The 24,250-nt window shown below is 39.1% G+C and overlaps 1 protein-coding gene across 1 annotated transcript in view; it reads left to right on the top strand.

Annotated features, from left to right (window-relative positions):
• erbb4b (erb-b2 receptor tyrosine kinase 4b) overlaps positions 1-24,250 on the top strand; it is a 410,234-nt gene that overhangs the window by 336,854 nt on the left and 49,130 nt on the right. The window contains exons 17-20 of the mRNA XM_042495287.1: positions 423-555; positions 4,284-4,406; positions 6,028-6,126; positions 12,675-12,860. Of these exons, the coding sequence (XP_042351221.1) occupies positions 423-555; positions 4,284-4,406; positions 6,028-6,126; positions 12,675-12,860 (541 nt within the window). The remainder of the gene's footprint in view (positions 1-422; positions 556-4,283; positions 4,407-6,027; positions 6,127-12,674; positions 12,861-24,250) is intronic.

Here is a 24,250-nt window from a genome sequence, read left to right as displayed (position 1 = left end):
GGAGCATATCGGGAAAATTATTGAGGGGCTTGATTTCAAATGACAGCATCAGTGTGGTGCTGAGAATTCACTTTGATGATTATTTCCATGTTTTTGATCTCAGCCTCGATTTTAATGAGAGGGCATGGAGGGATATTTGTTACCAGTTGGATCTAAACAGACAAAAACTTAAGGTGAAGAGGTTTTTAAGGATCATCCCCATGAGCACATACTTTAAAGATATGCTTTTGGGGGGCGTTTGTTAATTTGCTTACTTGTTTATTGTGTCTGTGTGTGTGCACATCGAAGTATAAACAACTTTTATCTTTTTTTCCCTCTCCATGTCTCTTCCCCTTGGGATCATATTTCATGCTTTGTCATCACCCGCACCGTCTTCTGTCTTTATTATCTATCCCCCCCCACCCGAACTTTCTTGTCACCAGAACCCCTCTGATCGCAGCAGGAGTGATTGGCGGCCTCTTCATGGTGGTGATCATGGTGCTTAGTGTTGCAGTGTCTGTGCGCCGGAAGAACATTAAGAAGAAGAGAGCTCTCCGTCGCTTCCTGGAGACAGAGGTGAGCAAAGTAGCATAATAAACAAGAGAGACACTGCTGCCAGTCGCACTGTAAGATAATGTTGTCAAGACTGTGCATAACTGGGAACCAGAGGACATTAGTCAAAGCTGTATGGTATATTCCTTACAGTCTAAACCTTTATTATTGTATTGTATTGGCCAAATAACTACGCCATAGCTTTAGCTTTAAAGACTCAAAATAGTGGAGAAAAAGGAGATGGGAAAAAAAGGAAATTTTGTAACAAAAAATAAAAAAGATGAAACAATTTTTTTTTTTGGTAAGAGTGGCAGAATTATCTCCGACAGATTTTGCACATTATTGACAGTCCTTTTGACAAGCATTCCATTAATTTCTGAAGAAAACAAGATCAAAACATAGGAAATGCCTGAGGATGTTTGTCTGAATTTCAATGATTATATTGTTGCGCGCGTGCATGCGTGCGTGCGTGTGTGCGTGCGTGCGTGTGTGTTTGCAAGTTTACAATGTAGCAATGTGAGTGTGTGCGCAGTTCAAGCACATACAGCAGGCACATGCTCTAAAAAGTAGGAGAAAACCAGACCGACAGAGTCAAAAAAAAGAATGAAACTTCCTGTCTCCAGATGGTGACTGCGGAGGTGGAGAAAGTGTCAGAAACTCTGAGGCTCAGGTGTTGACTTTGCCATAGACACTTCTGTTATGAAGAGGTATATAAAAGAGGACCATACCATTAGAGGAGCAGAAAGCACTCTTCCTTTGTTTTAGAACAAGAAGAGCACGTCATGTAATGCACTTGTGCGTCCATTGTGAGAATAAGGTCTGCTTTCTGTCTCTTCAGAACACACAAGTACCAGTGAAGTGTATGTGCCAGTACCTTCTATAATGACAAAATTGCACTGATGCGGCTTATTATCATGCTTACACATCTCTCACATAAGGTCGATAGTTACACTGTCATTGTATTCCACTAATACATCGTTTCTTTAATGTGACATTATGTTGTAAATTAAGACTACTTTTAAAAACAGAAGCCTGCTGTCATTTTTTATTTGAAAGTAGGATGTGCTGCAAACAAGTGTTTTCTGTGCTATAGTGTGTGTGTAAGGGATATCACTTTTTTAACTGCCTTAAGCATCTAAACCTGTTTAACTTTTCACAATACATTAAGATTTATGTAAGCATTTATGCAATTAATGTCAGTAAAGAGGTCAAATTAGCAGAACAAGTAAATAGTTTGTGTGACCACCATCGACTGGATGTAAAAAAAGACAACATGACAATTCCCCGAAGAATAAGCCGAAACATCTTGATCGCCCCCTGGTGGCTGATTGCAGTATAGGCCATGAACCCTGCACCTTTCACATTAGCGTATGTGACACTGGCCAAACTAAAAGATCAAAGTGCATGTCAAATACATTTTTCCCCAAAATGGTTTCTGTTACTTTAGGTGGTACCTATCAGACTGATGTATGTTCATGTGTTAATTTTTCTGATAGCTTTGGTCATAACTAGCTATTCGATGCTATAAAAGGGCAGTTGCTTGCAAATGGTCGAATGGGTGTATGGGCAGGAATCCGATACAGAAGAGATAGCTACTGCACAGACTCTGGCTTCAAACGTCACCGGCACAAGATGCCATTTGTGGTGTCCGAAATATATTAGCTTCATTTCGTACAGTTGGAGTAAGTGCGGATGCATATACAGGCACTGGTGACTACAAAAAGTTTGTTTTCAGCACTTCCTTTTAGAGTGAGAGGGTGGACAGCTCCAGTGTGCTATACTGTGGCAGCTTCACAGCCTCAACATCTTCAGCACCACTAATGCTGGACAGCTCCATGCACAGTGGAGCAAGCACACAGTAGTATGTGTATGCGTGTCTGTGTGTGTTTATCATTTTTAAGACATCTGTATTGTCCTGTGTGTGTGTGTGTGTGTGTGTGCGCGCGCGCGCGCGCGCGTGTGCGTGCGTGCGTGCGTGTGTGGCCATCGCCCTTCTTGTTTCCACCCTGCAGTAGCTGATTTGTTATTCCATTTAAATGAAGAATGGCTATTGTTTTTAATCAAATGGTAACCATGAGCCAGAGGGACAGAAGCTGCCGACCACAGCCAGCCTGATTTACACTCTTGCTCTGTTTTCCCCTCTCTGGCCTCCCTCCCTCCCTCCCTCCCTCTCTAATCATCCACTCGTTTCCCTAATTCTCCTCATATTGCTCTCTCTCTTATGCTTCTGCATCCTTTCACTAATTCAGCCACTTGCTTCTCCATCGCTGTCTTGTTGTTGTTGTTTCTGCCACGGTTCCCTTCCGCCTCACATCTTTCTCCCTCCCCTTACCTCCCCTCATATCATCTTTCCCCCCTCTCTTGCTGTTAAATCTGTCCGTTCCTCTACTTGAGGAGTAATGAGACAACAAAAGTGTCAACTCCTTTTTGAGCTCCGCAATTATCCACCTCCCCCACCTCTTTCTCTCGCTTTTTGTCCACCTATCTCCATCTCCCTCTACTTTTCACATATTAAATCTCTCTCGTGATATTGAAATGGTAATGGCACTCCAGGGTTTGGATTTGTCTTGTTTGAAAAAATGTCATTGTAACCCTCCTGTCACCTGACGTACTGGGGAGTTACTTATTATGATTAGGTGTTTTGTAGCAAAATGTGTGATAAGATCAATGGATTCTCAGAGTAATTATAACTTTAATTAGATACAGTAAATATGGCGTTCAAATCACTCTATTTTAAGAAATGATTCTTATTTTAAGAAGAACATCAGTAGCAAGTAACTAATTGTTATTCTGGTAAAAAGAGTTTCACAGTATGACTTCCTGGAAATTGGGTCACAATTTTTAGAAACAGCCTTTTTTGCCATTGAGTCAAAAAGTAATCTTGTAAGTAGTGAATATTAGGAATAGCCCATTTAAATGTACTTTTCCACTTAATTTAGGTATTTTAGGAGGTACCATTTTGTGGAAAAGGTTACGTGTTTATGCTAAAACATGAAAGAGTTTTGTGTTCCCTTGTTAATCCTCAAGCTAAAAACCAAACCCAGTGTAGGGATTATACGTTTTTTCAAACCATGAATATGTAACATTTGTACGTAATTATTTACATTACAACAACACTTTGGTTAATGTGATTATTTTAAAGCACAGGTCTCACTTGGTTATGGAGAGGAAAAGACCGTGTTTTGGCCAAGTTTAGTGGCACAATCATCGTTAAAAATGCCGCCAATGGTCTACAGCTTGACAGTCATCTCACCTAGGTTGCAATCCATGCCCTCCACCTATCACAGACATTTCATATACATATAATCATAACTCCCTAAGAAACATTTACAGAATACTTATGATTCGCATATATAATCATGATTGGAAATGAGCACCTGCAGCAAGCCAAATGCTTGTGAAGTATGCAAGTGGCTGCTCTATTTTCTTCTTTAAAATAACAATGCTAATCTGTTGAATGGCTGCGAGGTTTTTGTATCCACCAGTCACAGCAGCAGGTGGACAAAACAGTTAATCTCCAAACCTGTTTTTACTTTGATTGCAGAAATGAAAAGTGAATACAGATATTTCACTGATTTCTTTCCCATGATACTGCCTGACTAGCTGGTTGAAAAGATTCTGCTGACTCTGTATACATCCAAGGTTCTGTATGAAAAATACATTCATTTTATAGTGTGGAGCGTGTTTTATAGGATTTGGGATACAATACTCACCGATTCAATGACTTCTGTGTTACTCGATTTATTTTTTAGCTGGTGGAACCTTTAACACCCAGTGGAACAGCACCTAACCAAGCCCAGCTCCGCATCCTGAAAGAGACAGAACTCAAAAGGGTCAAGATCCTCGGCTCTGGGGCCTTCGGTACTGTTTACAAGGTAAAACAAGCACAAATATATACTTGGACAAGCAAATGACTATAGCCCTAATATTTAGATCATGATGTGAGAAGTTGGGGGAAAAAAAGAGGATGACAAGAGAGACGAATTGCAGGATCATTAATGACAGGAAATGAGATGGAAGGCTGGAGGCGGGGGATGAAAAGAATAAGTAATAGCAGACACTGAGACCCCAGGGGTTACAATGAAATAAGAGGTAGCTGAGGTCACCACCAGTTTGATGATGGGCTGGGGAGAAGCAGAGAAAGACACAGCCCAAATTAGAAAGAACAGACTCTCGCTGATGATTTCAGTGTGAGTCTGGTCATTTTGTAGATCTATACATTCACATTATAGCACATTTCTGGGTCAGAGGTGTGTTATCAGGAGCACAGATGGCTTTTTTCAAAGCAACATCTTATATCTTATATCCCTGGGGAATCTCCAGGCACCTCTAGGTGGGAGGCACCTAAATTTCCTCTGAAGGATCATTTCAGGGTTGAGAAACAGTTGGTTGATGCTGAAAACCTCCCAGGCAGTCAGCAGGATAACAGAACTTCAGCAGCTTGGTTGCATGATCTTATTATTTGAGGCACAACTCAGAGGCCAAGGCTAATGTTGAGGGTCAGCATACAGATTGACTTTTAAATTAAGTGTTGTTTTTGCAGCTCCCTTCTCTTTTTACCGAAATGTTCCAGTGTAGCTCTCTCATCAATTAATTCTGCTGAATAATAATCATCTCAACAAGCGCAAGTAGAAAGACTGTTTGAAAAAGAGGGATCACATTTATATTACAGCTATGGGAGGACAGGTGTTTTAACTGTATGAGCAGAGGTGCTGGGCCAGCTGTCATTGGGGAGATGTAGTCACATCAGGGCAGAACAAAGGTGGGACACATTTGAGACAAAAAAAGTTGAGAGGCACTTGATTTTCTCTCCTCTTTTAAATACTTTGACCACTTTGGCAGCTGCTAAATCACTTTAATCCCACCTGAAATTAGATACTTCAAAATGATTAAATAGTTTTTCCCTTTTTGAAGGACAAAATCACTGTTAATCATACAGCATGCAGAACATTCTCATATGCTGCCAGTGAGAAAATGGAAGACGGTTATTAGGAAAGCTGACAAAGAAAAATTCAAGGTGAAAATTCTCTAATTTATTAATTGAGATCCTTCCTGTTCAAATCTTTAAGGGGACACCTCAGTCATTTTCAACTTGGACCCTATTTTGCCAGGTTTTTCTAAGTGACTATACAATATTTGAAATTAGACCAGTACTGAGTGAGAGAGCTGCAGCCAGCAGCTGAAAAAAAGACGAAAGTGTAATCCTTTGGGATGATAGCTGACCGTCAAAGTACCTCCACTAAAAGTGTTTGTTTTTGCCACTGACAGCCTTGAATTGTTATTTGTCTGACAACAATATGAAAAGGACCCCACAGAGAAATACAGCGTACTTTTTGCTTGATGTGATCTGTTTATTGACACAGAAACATGCAAAAATAGGTTCCAGGTTGAAAATCACTGCATTTCCCTTTAACATCTTTCTTTTAATAAGTTGGGATTTTGTGACTTTACATTTGTCATGACGGCTCATCATCTGTTTGTGTGTATGTTTTTCAGGGTATTTGGGTTCCAGAGGGTGAAACAGTAAAGATTCCTGTAGCCATTAAAATCTTGAATGAAGCCACAGGACCCAAAGCTAACGTGGAGTTCATGGACGTGAGTATCTTGTAATCCCCTAAACAGTCTTTTTTTTTTTAATTGTTTCCCCATGATCTTTCTGTGGAAGCCCATTCCTGCCACTGTGATGAAAAAAAAAGATTTTATAAGTCATCATGAGAAGCTTTCTCAAAACAATACCTAATTATAATAAAATGATGAAAAAAACCTTCTCAGAATAGTTACTAAGTGTCTTAAAATTATAGGAAACTTTCTCAAAATATTGTGAAACTGAAAAATAATGACTGAATTAAGTTATTTGTCAGAGAAAGTTTCAGTTGATTTGAGATACTTTTTTTTTTTAGAAAAGTCATTTTACTAAGTCATTATTTTGAGATATTAAGTCAATAGTTGCTCATTGTCTTTGGATACTAATTTTTTTGGAGAAAGCTCTTTTTTTATTGTAACTTGTTATTTCAGATACTAACTCATTATTATATACTAATTATTTTGAGAAATTTTATCTTTTATCTTTTTTAATATTAAGTCAATAATTTGGAGAAGTGTTTCAATTTTTTAGATACAAAGTCAGTATTTTTAGAAAGTTCCTCATAATTTTTCAGAAAATTTCTCATTCTTTTGAGTTATCCGGTCAATATTTCAAGAAAGTTTCCAATTATGTTTTGATATACTTAGTCATTATTTTGATATTTTTGAGATATTTAGTCACTATTTTGAGAAAGTGACTCATTATTTTTAAAAACTTAGTCAATGTTTGAGATATTCATGCAATATTTTGAGATTTCAAGTCACTATTCTGAAAAAGCTTCTCATTATTGTGAAATAGTAAGTCATAATTTTTTAAAAAAGTTTCTCATTTTAATAACTAACAGGATTTTTTTTCATAATTCTGGCAGCAATGGGATAACATAAATATCGATCAGTTGAAACCTGGCAATACTTTATCAGATTGTTTCACAAAATTTAGTTACTTACCTTCTCAAGGTATGTTTTGATTTATTAAAGTATGTCAAGCTATGTTTAGTTTGGTCAGTCCCAAACAACATAAACCTATGAGGGCACTGTTGCTATGGTAATGTTGTGTTGGAATAGGACCCTCTTAAAAGCAATCACCAGAAGATTGAATCCACTTGTCAGTCTTTTTGAATGCAGGCAAAACTTACACATCAGCTCCAGTGGTGAAATGAAGCTATTAAGAATTAAGTTTAGACCCCGTAGACATCAGAATAGAAACCATCAGGGGCACCCAGCACCCGAGACACACACACACACACACACACACACACACACACACACACACACACCATGCCATAGGCTCCCAGCGCTGTGCACAAGGCCCCATTTATAAAACATTCACAGCTCTGCTCATTTCAAAAGGAAAAGGGGGGAAAAAAAATCAAAATTATCACCCTATGATGATGCAATGCAGATGAAATAACCTCCATCAACACACGTACACATCCAGACGCAGGCACACACACATTGAAAGCGACCCAATTGCACTCATGTTTTGCACTTAGTTTGACAGTCTAAGAGGGAGAGTTTTGGAGTGTTAGCTTTTCTATTTTTATCACGACATCTTTGATGAATATCCTACATGTGTTTAATTAAATTAGTGCTTGTCTGACAATAATAGCAGTAAAAGAACATATAGGGAGACAAAGGAAAGTGATATGAGATTCACTATATGTAAAACTGTAAATGATGCATGCACTAGCAAAAATAATATGCATGCATGTCTCTTTGTGTGTGTATTACGACACAAAGCCAGCTTTTTACTCCCATTCAACACTTACTCAGATGAGTTGAGTGACAAACTATATATGTACAGTCATCAGTGCTTATGGAGGACTGGAGGGTGGACACAATGTTTCCACAGCAACACATTCTGCCACAGGGATAGCATTACCGGCTATAATTGCAAAATCAGAGGTGACAGTAGCTAGCTTACATTAGATCTGACCCAACCATGCATGGTGCGGAGAGCCAAGAAGCCACTGGAGACCGAAGTCTGGGCAGTGGGCATTTTTCCACATGTTATCATAGCTGGTCAGCTGTCAGCAAAGCCAACACAAAATCAAATCAAAGGAAAGATATTTACACAACAAAACATTAAAATTTCAACACCTTTAGTCAGAAAGTGCAAAAGCTTACTGCATCAGTGGAGCGCTGGACTAAAGAAAAGGCTTCTTGTATCTGATGGTTAAAATCTGACAAAATTTAACCAAAATATCTAGTCTGGTCTTTCCTTACTCCAACCCAATCACCAGGATAAATGTTGGCCTGTTACGTTTCTGCAAATCACACATATGTTAGACTCGTAGGTGTCATATGTAGTGAATTTGTTGAAACTTAATGATTTATTTACATTTCAAAGTTATAATTTATTTGTTTGGTTTTAAATGCCTGGTTTGGTCAACACAAATGAGGCTGGACAGTTCCTGAATTGTAATTGTTTATAAAATTACTGTTTTTTTTGGTCCTAAGCAGTGGACCATTTCGCCTAGGTCTCAGGCCATGCACCATCCCCTTCGCCATCTAATGAGATCTCAGTTTATATACATCTAATCTAAAATAAATAATCTAATAAAATGTACAAATGTAATATTGTAAGACAGTTCTGCTTTGCAGAAGGCGAGTGTGCTGGTTTCTCACAGTATTTTCTAGTGGTACTTACTTCACATTCACCGTGTTCCAGAATCTTCTTCTGCTGACTGCTGAACTGCTGGGGGATCAGCTTCTGCTCCAGGGGACATTAGTGGTAGTTACAGAGGGAAAGGACAGTGCCATTCATTTACTTTACCCATCCATATTTTCCCAGTCGGACTGGGAATTCTAAATGGTGACCTTCAAGCTGCAGGCCACACTCGCTTGCCCCTGACTGTTTGAAGAATGTCAGTGAGGATTGATTGTCCTTTTGTCTGTGTTTGTGTGTGTGTTTGTGTGTGTTTGTGTGTGTGTGTTTGTGTGTGTGTGTGTGTGTGTGTGTGTGTGTGTGTGTGTGGTTTCCCACTCTTTACCTGTGGAGCACTTAGAGAAGGAAAGCTTTTCCTTTTAAACACTAAAAGGTGAAAAATGTTTGGCCAAGTAACAAAATGCCAATACCACCTCCCTGCTCTCAGTGCTAAACAGTGTGACCCAGAAAGATGGTCAAGCATGTACAGGTAACTACAGGTAGACAGGGTATGCTACGGTATGTTTTTCCTTCTGAAAGTCCTGCTCAAGGCTTGTTTTCACTGAGGCAGTAGAAACCCCAGTGATCTGTCCATAAAAATTGTATTTGGCAATGCTCCTTCCCCGGGGTGGTGGTATGGTGGTTAGCACTGTAGCCTCACAGCAAGAGGGTCCCATTACACTGACATACAGGTCAGGTTAATTGGTGAATCTAAACTGACCATAGGTGTGAATGTGAGCATGAATGGTCTATTGTCAGCCCTGCGACAGTCTGGTGACCTGTACCTTACATCTCGCCCAGTGTCAGCAGGGATAGGCCAATATTTATAATTGCAGCCCAAATATATTGATGAAAAACACATAAAAACATGCTCTGTTATGTTGTATGTTGTCTGTTATGCTGCAACTACATGCTTCCATCATAAATAGTCATTACCAATCTACCGGCTCTACTGCAGTTCTGCACGTGGCTGTTTGCAGACTGCTATGGGTTGGTACAATTAATGTCAAACACTGTACTGTCTGTCTATTTTATCATTTTCAAATATATACAAAGGCGGAAATCTAGAATGTAATTTCAGTGCTACATAGGCTATATCACTGTTGATTGTGATGGATTTTGTTAAGTTTTAGTATGTCACAAAAAATAGTGTCATAGTGTATGCCTTTCATGCAGTGGCCTCACTTCCATGCTGGCTCCTTGAAATGGCATTCAGTCATCAAAACTTAACAACCCCTGATCTAAGATTTGTGTTTCAAATTGCTATATATTGGTCAATTTAGTTATTAAGTTTCTAAAAACTAAAAGGGTTTGGTCACAGAAGGTGTGAATTAACACCCCACCCCCACCCCCATCATCAGTAAAAGTATTCACTCAATTAGCATTTCACCAAGCTCTATTTGCATTTTTTTCCCATCACTGCTTATTGTCTGGCACATGCTCAGTTCTTGTCTAATAAGCTCTGACCTTACCTGAGCATTGTGGGGGTAAGGCTGGGGCAGAGTTTCTGCAAATAATAACACCTCCACGCATTATTTCTGTATGATTCTATACAATGTTTTGTGGGAAAATCCCACGCAGTTTATCTTTAAATTGGCAATAGCAGCCCTGAAGAACCTTTACCATAGATTTCAGTATGGAAAACTAATATACATTTTTTCTTTAAGTGTACACAGCCAAACATCCTTACTGCACTATCAACACATGAGCAGCCATCTGATTATGCAAGTGTTGACACATGAGCCACATACTGTAAATCCCAAACTGTGTGTGGTTCTATCTCTGTCGGTGTTTACTGAACCTCTACACAACATATCTCTCTCTTTCCAACACAAGCTCAACCACCTTCGACCATGTTGTGTATTCTTGCTGCACAGCTATCCATCTCATGATGGATCGCCATATTAACCCATAACCCTGTAGACACAATGCTTTGTTAATGTGTGTGGGCGTGTGTGTTCATGTGTTGCACAGATGTACGTTTTTTGTCTGTGGTGGTGTTTCTGAATCATTTGAATAATAAGTTGCGTACATATGTATGACACTACAGTCATATGTAATATTTCCAAAATAACATATTACATAAAAATAACATATTTGCTCTTGTTCTAAAAATGCAGCACAAAAAGGTGTTGACACTAGAGGCGAGTTCAAAGCTCTATAAATAATGTACTGAAGCAGCTTCTTCATTATCTATACAGTAGCATATTCTCTAATAGCAACTCTTCAGACCAAACTGCCAGAAAGACACAGCTCTTACTGTATGTTGTATCCAAGGAAAGAGACACATGATTTACAGCAATCTCACCTTGGTGTAGCTGCTGCATTTTCGGTCTACTACAAAGCATCCTGACAGTCTTGTGAAGCAGTGAGTGACTTTGATGTCGAGGTTATGAATAAAAATCTACTGTTTCTGTGGAACCTTGCTGCTCGCTTCAAGAGAAACTTGAGCATTAAACAGAATAAGGGATCATATGGTCTTTGACAGTTCAGTCTACACTTGTAAACACGATAAACTCTCTGCCAGTGTGTTGAGTCTTTCAACATTTTCCCTGGCATTCTGACACTGACTGGAAGACTGCCTCTTTGGGCTCAAAACAACATGTTATGATTATGGTTCTCTATAGTTCTCTTGTTCTAGTTATCCATACAAAAACACATCCAGCGCAACTGTAATTGCAAGTTTTAGGCCGTTTTTTTTACGGCCAACGCCCGTGTTGTGTTGAAGCTTGCACCCATCTGTGCGCATAAGGTCAGGTAGGCCTTAAACTAAGATGTGGTCAGGCATATTGTTGGCGAATTGCAGAAATTGATTTTGCCAATGACCGATACAATTCTGGTTTAAAGTTAATTGCATCAGAATTTCCCTCTATTAAAATTGCCCATTACTCAGGTAGTAAATGCCAGGTTCACAATATGTATACACTCTGCCTGTTTCACATACAGGGTTGTATGGTTTGGTTGCATTTGGGTGAAATAAAACATTATTAAGAAGAAATATTTATTACATTCTCTAAAATGTGATTACAGCAGAGTGCAAAGCAGAGATGTTGTCTGACTCCCCAAGGGAGACGCTTTGTATATTTCTGCACGAGGACCAGCGTAACAGATTTCAGATGCTAAAAGTTTAGTTCTGTTTCATCTGTCAGGTTTATGACCACAGGTTTAAATTTTGCTGCTTATTTGTTGCAGGAACATTACTGCCCTTACTGTAGTATCCTCAGCAGCAAAATCAATCGCTTCACCATTTTGCCAGAGCCACTTCCTGGCGAACATGGAACAGGGAGAAGAAGTTGACACTCTGACTGGTTATTACATGTTATACTAAAAACACACCTGTTATTATTCCAGAGACTAAATATAACCCCTTCACGCCTTGCTCCTTACTTTGTGCTCAGATTATGCGCTTTGTAGCTAGCAAAGAGTTGGCCACCCCCAAATATAGCTACACAAGGTCAGGGTCCACACATCGTAAATTACTACATATTCAATTTTATTTCACAAGATGTAAACAGCAAGTCAGCTGGAACACAAAGAAATAAAACATATTACAAGAATAAATAGAAACAGCTTTGAAAAAAAGCTCTGTGAACCACAGAGATAAACATTGTTTAAATATGGCTTTAAGTATATTGTTTGACAGGATCTCAAGGGTCCATGTACAGCCTGATCAAAAGACTTTCACAGTGATGCCTAGGTTTCAAACAGAATTCAGGTCAAGTTTGCACAGAACTAGCTAAGATCAAAATAATAATGTGGCATAAATGATTTTCTGGTTGTATTTTGTTAAAACGGTTGTCCATTGCCTAAAGTGAGCAACACATTGTTGAATTTGTTGACACACTGTTTCAGATGTCAACCTCCACTCCAGCCCTCCCCCCCACATGCCTGAGTGTGTATCTGTCTCATTCAGGAGGCCCTGATCATGGCCAGCATGGAGCACCCCCACCTGGTCCGCCTGCTGGGTGTATGCCTGAGTCCCACCATCCAGCTGGTCACACAACTGATGCCTCACGGGTGCCTGCTCGACTATGTCCACGAGCACAAGGACAACATTGGGTCCCAGCTGTTGCTCAATTGGTGTGTCCAGATTGCCAAGGTAAGGATGGAAAAGGTCGCTTTATTAGCTGTTCTGCTCGTTGGACGGTTGATTGGTTTTGGGATTGGCCGGTTGCTTGGTTTGGTATTTGGCAGGGTTGTGGACTGGCAGATTAGCAAAGGGTTGTTTTTAGTATTGTTAGATCATTTTGTTACCTGAGCAATTTGTTTGTCAGCGGATCGTCTTTACAGATTTCTGCTTTTTGCTGCCCTGACTGTTGCACCGAATATCTGCATCAATCATTCGTGATTTATTTTGACTGTTGTTCCACGACCATTGGTCCACCTATTGCTATGTTCCTATAACACATCACTTTTTTCCGTGTCTTCCATCTGTGTCTCTTTATTAGTTGTAAGAAAGTTATTTCTGTTTCTCACTACGTGTATTTTTCTCTTGTAAGTGAGAATACTGCAAATTTCTCTCTCTTTCCCCCACATTCTTGTGTTGCCACAGGCTGCCATGCATCCTTGCCCCTTTTGAAACCTTACTGTATAAGTATTTACATTTGATAACACGTCTCACCTAATAGAGGCCAAGTGAATTACTTCATTGCTTCCAGAGTATAAAGTAGATGTCCATGGATATTTGGTGAGGTGTCCATGAGTGTGTGCTGGTGTGTGCTGGTGTGTGCTGGTGTGTGTGGAGGATTCAGCAGCAGCAGCAGACAGCGGCGCCCCTCACCAGCCTCTCTGGAGAACTGAAGTAAATAATTCAAAGCTTTGCTTGACTTTGGCGAGGGAAGTGTTGAGTACAGGGAGCTCAGTGTTACAGGATCATGGTTGTGGGAGTGCATTACAATTTGTTCTAATCTATTTGTCAATATTAATTGGTGGCAAATACACCGAGTAATGTTTTCCCTTTTTTTGAGTCTGTCTGACACACAAATCAGCAAAGAGTTGAATCAACATTCGATCCAGTTAGCTAGGGGCGGGAATCACAGAGTAACTGACAGTACAGTACTATCATGATGCGTTGCCCACAGTAACAGTTGTATTACGATACAGCGATTATGTGATAATTTGATACATTGTAAGAAAATCTGGCACGATACATCACAATGTTTTTGTAATTGAAGATGAAAAAATGCACCAAAAAAAGGCTAAATTCAAGAATTATGTAATAATTCACTGAGAAAACACTACTGGATATTTAGCGTTTTTTTAAAAATGAGCCTAGTGGAGGTATAAAGATTACAGTGCCTCTTTGATATGTTTTTCTCCACTTCACACTGTCTACGATTTTCCCCTGCAAGTTTCTTCTTCACTACAAGATAGTTAACTTCAGTTTACTTTACACTCATTCATTTGATAAGTGCCACCACAAGGAGCCGTGAAGTCCTGTCTCTGTAAGTCAGAGGGATCCATTTAGGACACCTGCATGTTTAATAAAAAAAATCAATATCTGGTGCCTGTGTATCAGTAACGTATCACAGGAAAAAGTCATTTTCTTCCACTTCTAATAAGAACCTTAACAGCATCTGGGCAAACACATTCTTATGCATCTATTTATTAATCATAAAAAGGCATTTATTGCAGGGCCATTGTTTTAAGTTGCATTAAAGTTATGTATATGCCATGATATATATTTGATATGATTACATCTAGAAGTGTTCTGCATTTGATAGATGGCAGCTAAAATCATTACACACAGACCAAAAGAACTGGTTCAAAAGCCAAAAGAAGCTCAATGAACACGGTTCAGCAGTTTCTGTAGTTCCGGATTTAATATCTTAGACAAATATTTCTGTTGCCATTTTTGGCTATATTGGAGGTAGGCAGTAATCCAGTGATTTTCCATGGGAAGATATTAAACCATCAATTAAACTTTGGTACACAGTTATGAACGCACCACATAAAGTGCTTTTTTTATATACCAAAGGCGATCAGAGCATGCATTAATTCTTGCAGCGCTGACAAACGTCCCATGCTGTGTAACACAAATATTTTTCATCGTATGAAATTAATCACACAAATTACTTTGTGGAAAAAGAATGTAGATCGGCTGTATGCACATGAACAAATATATGCCCGCTGTGAACAGTTGTCAACATGGAGAGATGTATAATTTATAAAGGGTAGATATGATGATGTATTATTTACTACAGTTATTCTGTGTCTCAAGCGTGTATTGTTTAGTGCTATCAGTAATTGGCTGCTGCTCCTGGGGACTCAAATAGCCATCAGGGGCCACAGTTAATAAGGTGCCCACACATGGGTTCGTGCTCACACCAACACAATTGTCCTACACAATGCATGTATCTAAATAATGCCTACAAGGTGAATTCGGACCACCGTCAACACTCCTTGGTGTAGTGCTCATAATAACTTGAGTCAAACATCTTTCGTACAGATTATTTCCTTATCTTTAACATGAATGTATACATTCACCCAAACGGAGCTCTCAAGGCGCTTGCTACTGACAGGGCTCCACTTTCTGGGGCAACATCTCTGTGGCCCTCCCTCTGTCATGGCCGCCATCACAGCCATAGATTATTAATGGGGTGATCTGCCATGAGAGTCATACTAATGAGCAGATTCATTAGAGCTACTACGCATGCAGGGCTCGGATGCCACTGAATATTTTCCCTTTTTTTTTTTGTTCCTTGGGTCTGATTTTTCTTTTCCTGTTTTATCTTTCTATATATCCCTACTATATCACTTCCTCCTCATTATGTCTGCTTGCCTTTTAAATCTCCTCCTAGTTCTACCACTTTGTGGTTCTCTTGTTCATGTATATAATGTATAGTGTTGCTACAATTTTACAATTTAAGACTTTTGACTTTGGAACTACTACCACAACACTAATATTGATATAATATTGATAATACTAATATTATGTCAGCATATGAATTGTATTGGTTTAAGTCATGGATTTATTTATTAATTAATTAGCAATTAATTTGAATTATTAATTAATTGATAAACCAATACCAAAATATGTAACTATATCTTATAATGCAAAATTATGACTCAGGAACATGTGAATTGGTATAAAGATGAAGTAAAGTAATGGGACTCAACTTCGGTTATCAGAAACCATGAGTTTACATTTAAAAATAGAATTTATAAACCTCGGACCACCACCCATTAAAATAGAAAGGTCGATAGCGCATTTTGCCGTATTAATTAACTAGTCTCATAATTCTAGGTGCACAGTGACTCAACATTATACACACACAAGATCAAGTGTCTTTGTAAATGAAAGGTTTATTAAACTACTCACTACACAGAAAAACTACTCCTAAAAGACTACTTTGAAATTACTTTGAGAATGAATATGGATAAATGATGAAACAGTAAATACAGCAAAGACACAAAGTGAATAAAATGATAAACTGAACAACAAACCAATAGATGAAGCGACAATAAAAATGAGGAGATGAAAACCATTGAGGAACTGAATAAGATGTGACATCTGGACTTAATCAGGTGCACTGAAATAGGTGCAAGCAGATTAGAATATAAAATTTAAGAAAAGTCAATGTCAAGCAGGGAAACGGTTCACAGTGGAAAAGTTGCAGCGTGGCCTTTGTGAGGACGCTGGATGGGCAGCTCGGTTACACTCTTGCGGTTCTGATGGCTGGCCTCAGTCAGTTTGAACGTTGCAAACTCGGCTTGAGCTTGATATGCTTTCATTTAAACTGAAGGCTGATTGTCAGTTTAACTTTGTCAGGTTGCAATCTGAAATAAGACACAATCAACAGAATAATGAAAGTCAGGATCAGTTTCACCTTAAACATTGAATATTGTAGGTGAAAACACTGGTGATAATCCAGTTATTGCAGTTTTATTCTGAGTTTTAGTGTGTAAGTGGGACTGTTACTGTAAGGGACTTTTGACAGGCACCCTGTAATAAAATGGGTTTGGACATTTTCTACATAAACTCTCTTTAACTAGGAGAAGAGACAACAAAAGATACAGAAGAAGGGAAATGATATCGTAAGCTGCATTCGCTCAAGTTGTACATTACAGTGATGGTTGCCATCGCACTTCATATACCTGTTAAATATTTAGTGCGAACCTCAAGCATTCTGCCGTTGAATGAGAATTTGATGTCCACTAACTCTGTGACTTGTTTCAAGAAGATGCATCGTAGCTGCTTTAGTACAACATCACCGTTTAAAAAACCTCTGCTACGTGGTATTCCTCATCGAATCATGCTTTACAGAGCAAATTGTCTCCAACATTACTGCTTGGATTGCCTTCAAGTCAGGTATTCTGTGTGCGTGTGCGTGTGTGTGAGTGTGTGTGTGTGTGTGTGTGTGTGTGTGTGTGTGTGGCCCCCACAGTGTGTATCACAGGGTCATTTCTCTGTGTAAATCAGACTAGGCAAACATGCCCCTCTCCAACTCATTACATACATCCCCAGGGTTCCAATGAAAACTCAGTTCATTCCTATTCCCACTCTGCTCCATCTATGCTCCCTCTCCTGTCTCTCCTTTTGTTTTTATTTTAGTGTGTGATTCTCTTATTTTTGGTTTGTCTTTGTGTCTCTCTGAACATTTATGTAAGAAGAATATGCTTTAAGCTCCAATTGGTGCTCATTTTAGTCCTCTATCTTTTGTTGGTTCGAATATTGTGCTATCTTTCTATTCTCGTGTCAGTAATAAGACAGGGTTGACTCACCCAATTTGGGCCACTGTGATAAGCCACCCACTGGCCTACTATCACATTTTCCTACCTCTACCCCTGCTTCCTGTTAATGCTGAAAAGGGTGTTTGTGCTGTAAGGCAGGCCCACTTCATTCAACTGCCAATTCTTGCTGAAATATAATTTTAGTCCCCCTCATTTCTTCTATTTTTGCCTAGAATGAGCAGCACTGAGGGGAAAAAAGTAGTTTGCTTCTAGCCCCTTTTCACAGTTTTTAACTATTTTCTTTTAACTAATGTTTTGAAATAAGTACATACTTTGAAACATGTCTGGGGCAGGACTTTAAGGAATACATTTACTGTGTTTGTTTCTAATTGGGACGTTGTTTGTTTTTCTAGCTGACCGGTCAGGCCAAGAGTAAAATATTCAGAATTTTTAAAAAAAAAAATCTAGAATAAGATTTCTACCAGGACAGGGCTTTTCAATGGCACCAGCTAGCTCAGGGCAACTGAAGTCTGCCCTTGAATCAATGTGATCATAATAATGAATTCAAATCACTGCGTCACTAAGTTGTTTTTTTTTTTTGTTTGTTGTTGCCAATCCAGGATTGGGGATTGTGGACACATTTCCACTGGTTTAAGAACAAGGAATGCAACATTCACTCCAAAATTTAATAATTACCAAATTTTGATACAAAAATTGAGAGCATTATGTTGTTTTCTGTGCAAAATGACGGTGTGTTAAGATGAATGTGTTACACAGGAAGGTAAGTAAACCATTGTTCCAGTGACTACCATCCCATGTCTATTGAACTCTTCAATATCTGTCTCACTTCTGTCTGTTTGATTTGGACCACCCATGTTGGTGTGACTACCAACCAACTTGTACTAACCGCACTCTTCTTCCTCTCTCATCCTCCACTCTCAACTCTTGTAGAAAACACTTAAATTGCATTCAAATGTTTGATTCCAACCAGCTCTGGCGGGTAGCATGCCTGCTCCAAGAGCGTGTGTTAACACACAGAGTGAGAAGCAGATCACAGGCGTCAAGCCTTTGATGTTACCAACCCTGAGAAATGTCAACAAGTGTCCGCCTATCTCCCTTCCCCTCGCTCTATCTCTTGCTCTAGCTGTGTCACTCTCTTTCATTTCCAAACTAATTAATTCTGAATCTTTTTTTTCTGATGGTCTTTCATGACTGCATAAATAAGTGTATGATTCTATGTTAGCGGCTAGAATACCTCCTTTCCCCTGGGTAAATATCAGCCTGAGAGGCCTGTTTGATTTGAGAGAGCAGCTTTACGCATGTTTTCATCAGTTGCAATTTTCATCAAAGGGGCACACTAGTTAGGTAGTATTCATGGTTTGTTTTTGTTGTTTTATGTAAGTGGTATTGAAGCATAAAGTACTGTATCATCAGTAGCATGTTGAAGTTTTAGGGAAATCCATGATAAAAAAGAAATGTTAATTGATACAGGGAATTAAACTACCTTCACATATTGGCCCTTTGATATATTGTAGGGCCACTTTGTTGCTCAGTGACTACAAGTTGGTAAGAACGATAGATGGAAGGGTCTGACATTTGAATCCCCACCAGAGGCAATACCAAAACCCCCTTCTGGATAAAGGAGTGTGATAAATGATATTCCTGATGCCTTAAAAGGAGAAGGAAAGAACTTAGACAATAAAATCACCTGCTGAGGTGACTCATTGGTTCCAAAAACCACAGACCTTTGGCTCTGCTTGACACATGGTCATTCTATCTTACTTCAACTGTTTTATTATTGCAAGATGCCAAGGCAGCCTTTTAGAAAATGCTGGATTGCTCCTGTGTGGTTGGGAAAAATCATTGCCTCAAATAAAGAGATTCAAGTATTTTGTTCACAAGCGAGATTAAGATGCAAAGTGAGGCCGACAAACAGACTGCTGCAGCATCAGCTGTAATGTGGACACTGTCGCATTGTTGTGGTGAAAACTGAGTTAAGCATGGAGCAGGAAGCTATTGATTAACGAGTTGTTCTAATTCCCAACCCTTATCTATGGAGTGTGCTTTGTGCAGTGGCCAAGACAAGAAGACTGCGGATACAAGCAGCCAAAAAGAGTTCACTTAGGATAGGGTGAGGAGTTCAGACATTCAGAAGGAGCTTGGAGTAGAAATGCTGCTCCTTTATGTCAAAGGGAGGCATTGGTGGCACATCCAGCTGGTAAGAGACTGGGTAGGCACAGCATGCCGGAGAGATTACATGTTTCATCTGGTGAGGGGGATGACTTGGAATTCCCAGGGAAGAGCTAGAGTTGGCTAGGGAGCAGTGAGAGGGACATCTGGACTACCTTGTTCAGTCTGCTGCCGCCATGACCCAGACCCGCATAAGTAGCAGAAAATGATCAGATGGACAGATGGAGTTGTGGTCTTAGTAGTAATACATGTTGCAGCAGTTGTTCAGTTGATGGATTTTTGTTTTGCCAGAGAATGGTCAGTTTTATCAAGATATAAGTTCTGTCTCTGCAGTGAGATTTGGTCACCTGGAATGGCCTCTGAATGCAACAGCACAAACCCCAAGGCAGCAGACAGATAAATAGTCACCACGAAGGACAGAAGGATATACAAAGACTATTAGGCCTGCACTGACTCACGTCAATCAAAACCACACACAAACAAGCCAAGAGGAATACATTCTCTTCCCCCCTGTCTTTCTGTGTCTCTCTCTCACTCACACACATACATATAGCAGTGATGCAGTATTAACAGCGTCTGGCTGAGCGGAGATGGATGTGGTCAGGTAGGGCAGTGCGGGAAATGGATGACTGCAGGTAGCCCACACAATAGATGAGACTAGCAGCTCAGGGAGACAGGTCTACACTAATGAGTGACAGTCAGACAAACACATTCTCTCACAGGTAAATAAAGGCTTGTAGGTATCCAGACGGGTAAACGCGAACATTAAACAAAGTGAACATGTCATAATTTGATTGAATGATGCACATGTATAGAACAGATGCCCTCAATCAAACACACACACCCACACAGTTTGAAGAACAATAGTGTAGTCAGGTTTTGTTTTTGTTTTTCTTGTTTTGTTTTTTTTTTACCTTTTATTTCACTTTCCCTCTCACGGTTTCTGTCAGTGTCAGAGTACAAGTGTTCTCAATACTTCTTTACCTTTTCTCAAACACACAAACACACTATTTCCTCCTGTCACTACTCATTACAGAGCAGGTTCACCCTCTGATTTTATATTTATTTCCCAGAGGAAATAGATATACAAACACTCACATCTCTGCAAACAGAAATCTGTTTCGCTATGTGTGTGCATGTGTGTGTTGTTGGGCATGTCTGGTCTTTTGGTATCACTTATGTAGCCTAGAGGCTGAAGAAGTGCGCTCCCTCTCAACAAGTCAATTGAAATTACATTTGAAAAAGTATGGGCTCTGGCCAAGAGACTGCCAAGGCATAGATACAATATTTGTACACCATAAAAACAATTAACTACTTTGCTCTGCTGTAATTATTATTCAGTATCGTTGCAATGATGAGGTTAAGAATGAGGCTGCATTTCAGTGTGGCATCAAGCCACATGTTTCACATACTGGCAAGCATTTCTGTGCAATTCTTTTTTATTATTATTATTGTTCTGCAATGAACAGCTGTAGCAAGCCCTGTAAGAATGCAGTCAATTTTAATATTTCAGTTCATTGATAGAAATGCAAGCAAACATCTGGGGTTAATGCCACAAAAGTCACTCATCAACCATGTATCGGCAAATGTTAGTTTTTCCCTGAGTTGTTTGAGTTAGTACTACACCAACCGATGCAGACTACTCAGTTTCATCTGTTTTGTTCAGCTACAGTTTTGTGTTTTTGTGGATAAAAAACATATCTTTTAGGAAAAACATATCTTCTTCTTTTAGGAAGTTTTGTAGCTATCAGACAATTTTATGCTTTAAGTGTTCGGTTGAGGGTTTTGCAATGAAAATGCAGAAACATGATACAAGACAGTACATCTCTTCTCTTCACACAGACAATGACTGATACTGTTTTGTAGATAGTATTGAACGCTCTGGTGTGCTAGTAATTTAGCATAATTTTCAGCAATTTTCCCTGCAGTTTTATATTGAAGGCAAGCTCAATGAATTTAGTTTCGTCATCCAATTAAATTGATCGCTATCTGAGTTTTGTAAAATGAAAACACAGTTTCTGTTTCTTCGAGAGATGATCCATTCTCCAGCATCCTTGTTTGTTTTTTGTTAACAGATTTACAAGAGTCTGAAGTTTTTTTAAACAACTGTGAATAAAGCTTCACAAAGACATCATCCTGATTGAAACTGACAAGCCTAATATAGTGTCCTAATTTATGTGTGATAGAAATATACATGTTGCTATGAGTAGTGTTAGACTATATCATGGTAGGAAATGTGGGTGGCAAATAGGTCTTTATGCATCTATGTCTGCTGTCATTCTTTATTTCTGTTAATATTTGGAAAATATGCACCTGTATAGGTTACGGCCATTAGAGTTTAAGTGTGTGTGTGTGTGTGTGTGTGTGTGTGTGTGTGTATTCAGGTTACTGGTGCTAATGCTAGTGGATAGCTTGTCATCTCTTAGACATGCAGGCGGAGGGCCAATGTAGCGACAGCTTGGACCCACTTCACTTTCAATTAGTCGCCTGCCACTGTAGATGCCTCCTCACCAGCCTCTCTGGAACTGACTCAAACCTTGCAAGTGTGTGTGTGTGTGTGAAGTGGATGTTAATGGGAATTCTGTATGTATATTAAAATGTGTGTGTGTGTGTGTGTGTGTGTGTGTGTGTGGTGGTGCATTCCTGTTGGCACTGATGAATGTATGTGTTGGTTTGAGTGTGCGTGATGGTGTCCACTTGATGTGTCCACCCTCTGCTAGAGACAGGTGCCAGGCTCTATGCCATCTCACCTTTATAGGTTGCCGGTCATTTGCCAAACCTTGGAATGGAGGACTTTGGGGTGAAACTAGTGACGATTAGGGATGAGTGGCATTTGGACTTAACACATACAACTACTTAAAAGGAACAGTAGCCTCTTTAGTAAAGTAGTGTATATGCTACTGTATATGTATACCCTATGTAGCATTCTAAAGCTCATTTTTGAAATCTAAGCCATCAATTTGGAATTGCAAATATGCATTACATTGCAAGATTATAAATCTACCTACTCTCATAGGACACTAAGTCTCCTCTCGAAAAAATCAGTTATGTTTAGTGTCCTTGCTGTATATTTAACTTAATGCTAAGGCTCATTTATGCCTAAATTTAGATATTGAAACAGTTATGGACAAAGCCTTCTGTCCTGCATACATTGCGTACATTTTATCCATGTTTGTTACGGATACAGAAAAGAGGATCAGTTCCACTAGAAATTGCAGGAGTATCATAACGTAGTAAGAGCTAGATATGACAAAGACAGAGCTAGAGTTGGATGGCAGAATAGAACAATTCTGTAATAAGTGAAATGTATACTGGTAAATTTGTCAGTAATTTGACCTTCAGTGTGTTGGCATCAAATGGTGACAAATTCAAAGAATGTCTGTTTACAAAGAAAAACGCATAATAGACATGAAGCCCCCCAAAATATCTAGTGGGTCCCCAAAAATACAGAGAGACCTGTTGCGCTACTCTACATCACAGGTTTAATCTGTCAGTTACATTTAGGCAAGGCAGCTCTATGTGTATAGCACATTTCATACAACAGGGCAATTCAAAATGCAGACAGAGCAACACTTGCTGTAGCATTATCTGTCAACTCTTTATGTAAGCATAAAAGGAGCCTTATTGTGATTATCCTTTTGATTGGCCAGTCAAAACACATATTGCCTTTAAATATAAAATACAGATACCCCAGTTAAATACATTTTATAATGATGGTTTTCATCCATGTTTCCAAAAAATGTGTGCATTAATGAGGCAGTAATGCTTTTTTAACTCTCCAGTGCTTTGAAAAATGGGTTTTAATAATCATAATTTCATATGAAGAAAAAAAAAACATTGGAAATAGAAATATATTGTAATTACTTCAATAATTAGCCTGACCTTTGTCAGTTTGTTTACTATATCACGGCTGTTATTGCAGAACATTACACATTTTAGTGCCTCTTGTTTTTGTAATTGAAATACTCTTGAACCTGTGACCATGACTTGAAATATTACCTATCTGCTAGAGCCCATTTTTGACCGCACACATATGAGCACGTGTTAATCTCAAAGTGTGTTAAGCACACTTCCCAAACTATCAATTCAGTAACAGGGACATCTTTTGGTGTTTTAATAATGCACTTACCAAGATGAGAGAGGGTAACTGTGAGGAAAGAAAGCAATCAAAGTCAAGTACAACCAACACGCTATTAAACCTTTTAATGATCTCAACCTCTCCATATTTCGGTTCACTGCAATTAGCAATAAAACTCTTAACGGGTGTGGTCTCATGATGTAGCTGCTTCAGCGCAGGTCAAGTTATACGGTCTTGCATACAGACCTCCACCATCTGTTATTTTCAGTAGTGTCTGACTCTTACAAAGGGCATTGTAGTGTGCTGTGCCTCTATTTTTTTTTTTGTTCTTTTTATAGTGATGCCACCAAGAAACATAAGCATAGTCAGATATAAGATACACAAATTCTACTGTGCGGCTGTTATGAAAACGTAATTCTTTAAAACTGTCCATCTAAAGCGATTTGATTTGAATGGGCCATGTTTCTGTGGAATTATGCATTTTATACATACGGTGTGTAGTTGTTAAATTACTTAACAGTTTAAGGAGTTTGGACGGGTGATGTTAT

The sequence above is a fragment of the Plectropomus leopardus genome, chromosome 10, assembly GCF_008729295.1.
Source record: "Plectropomus leopardus isolate mb chromosome 10, YSFRI_Pleo_2.0, whole genome shotgun sequence".
In the NCBI taxonomy this organism is placed as follows: Eukaryota; Metazoa; Chordata; class Actinopteri; order Perciformes; family Serranidae; genus Plectropomus; species Plectropomus leopardus.
Note: the sequence above shows the minus strand (reverse complement) of the source record. Positions and strands in the feature narration are given on the sequence as shown.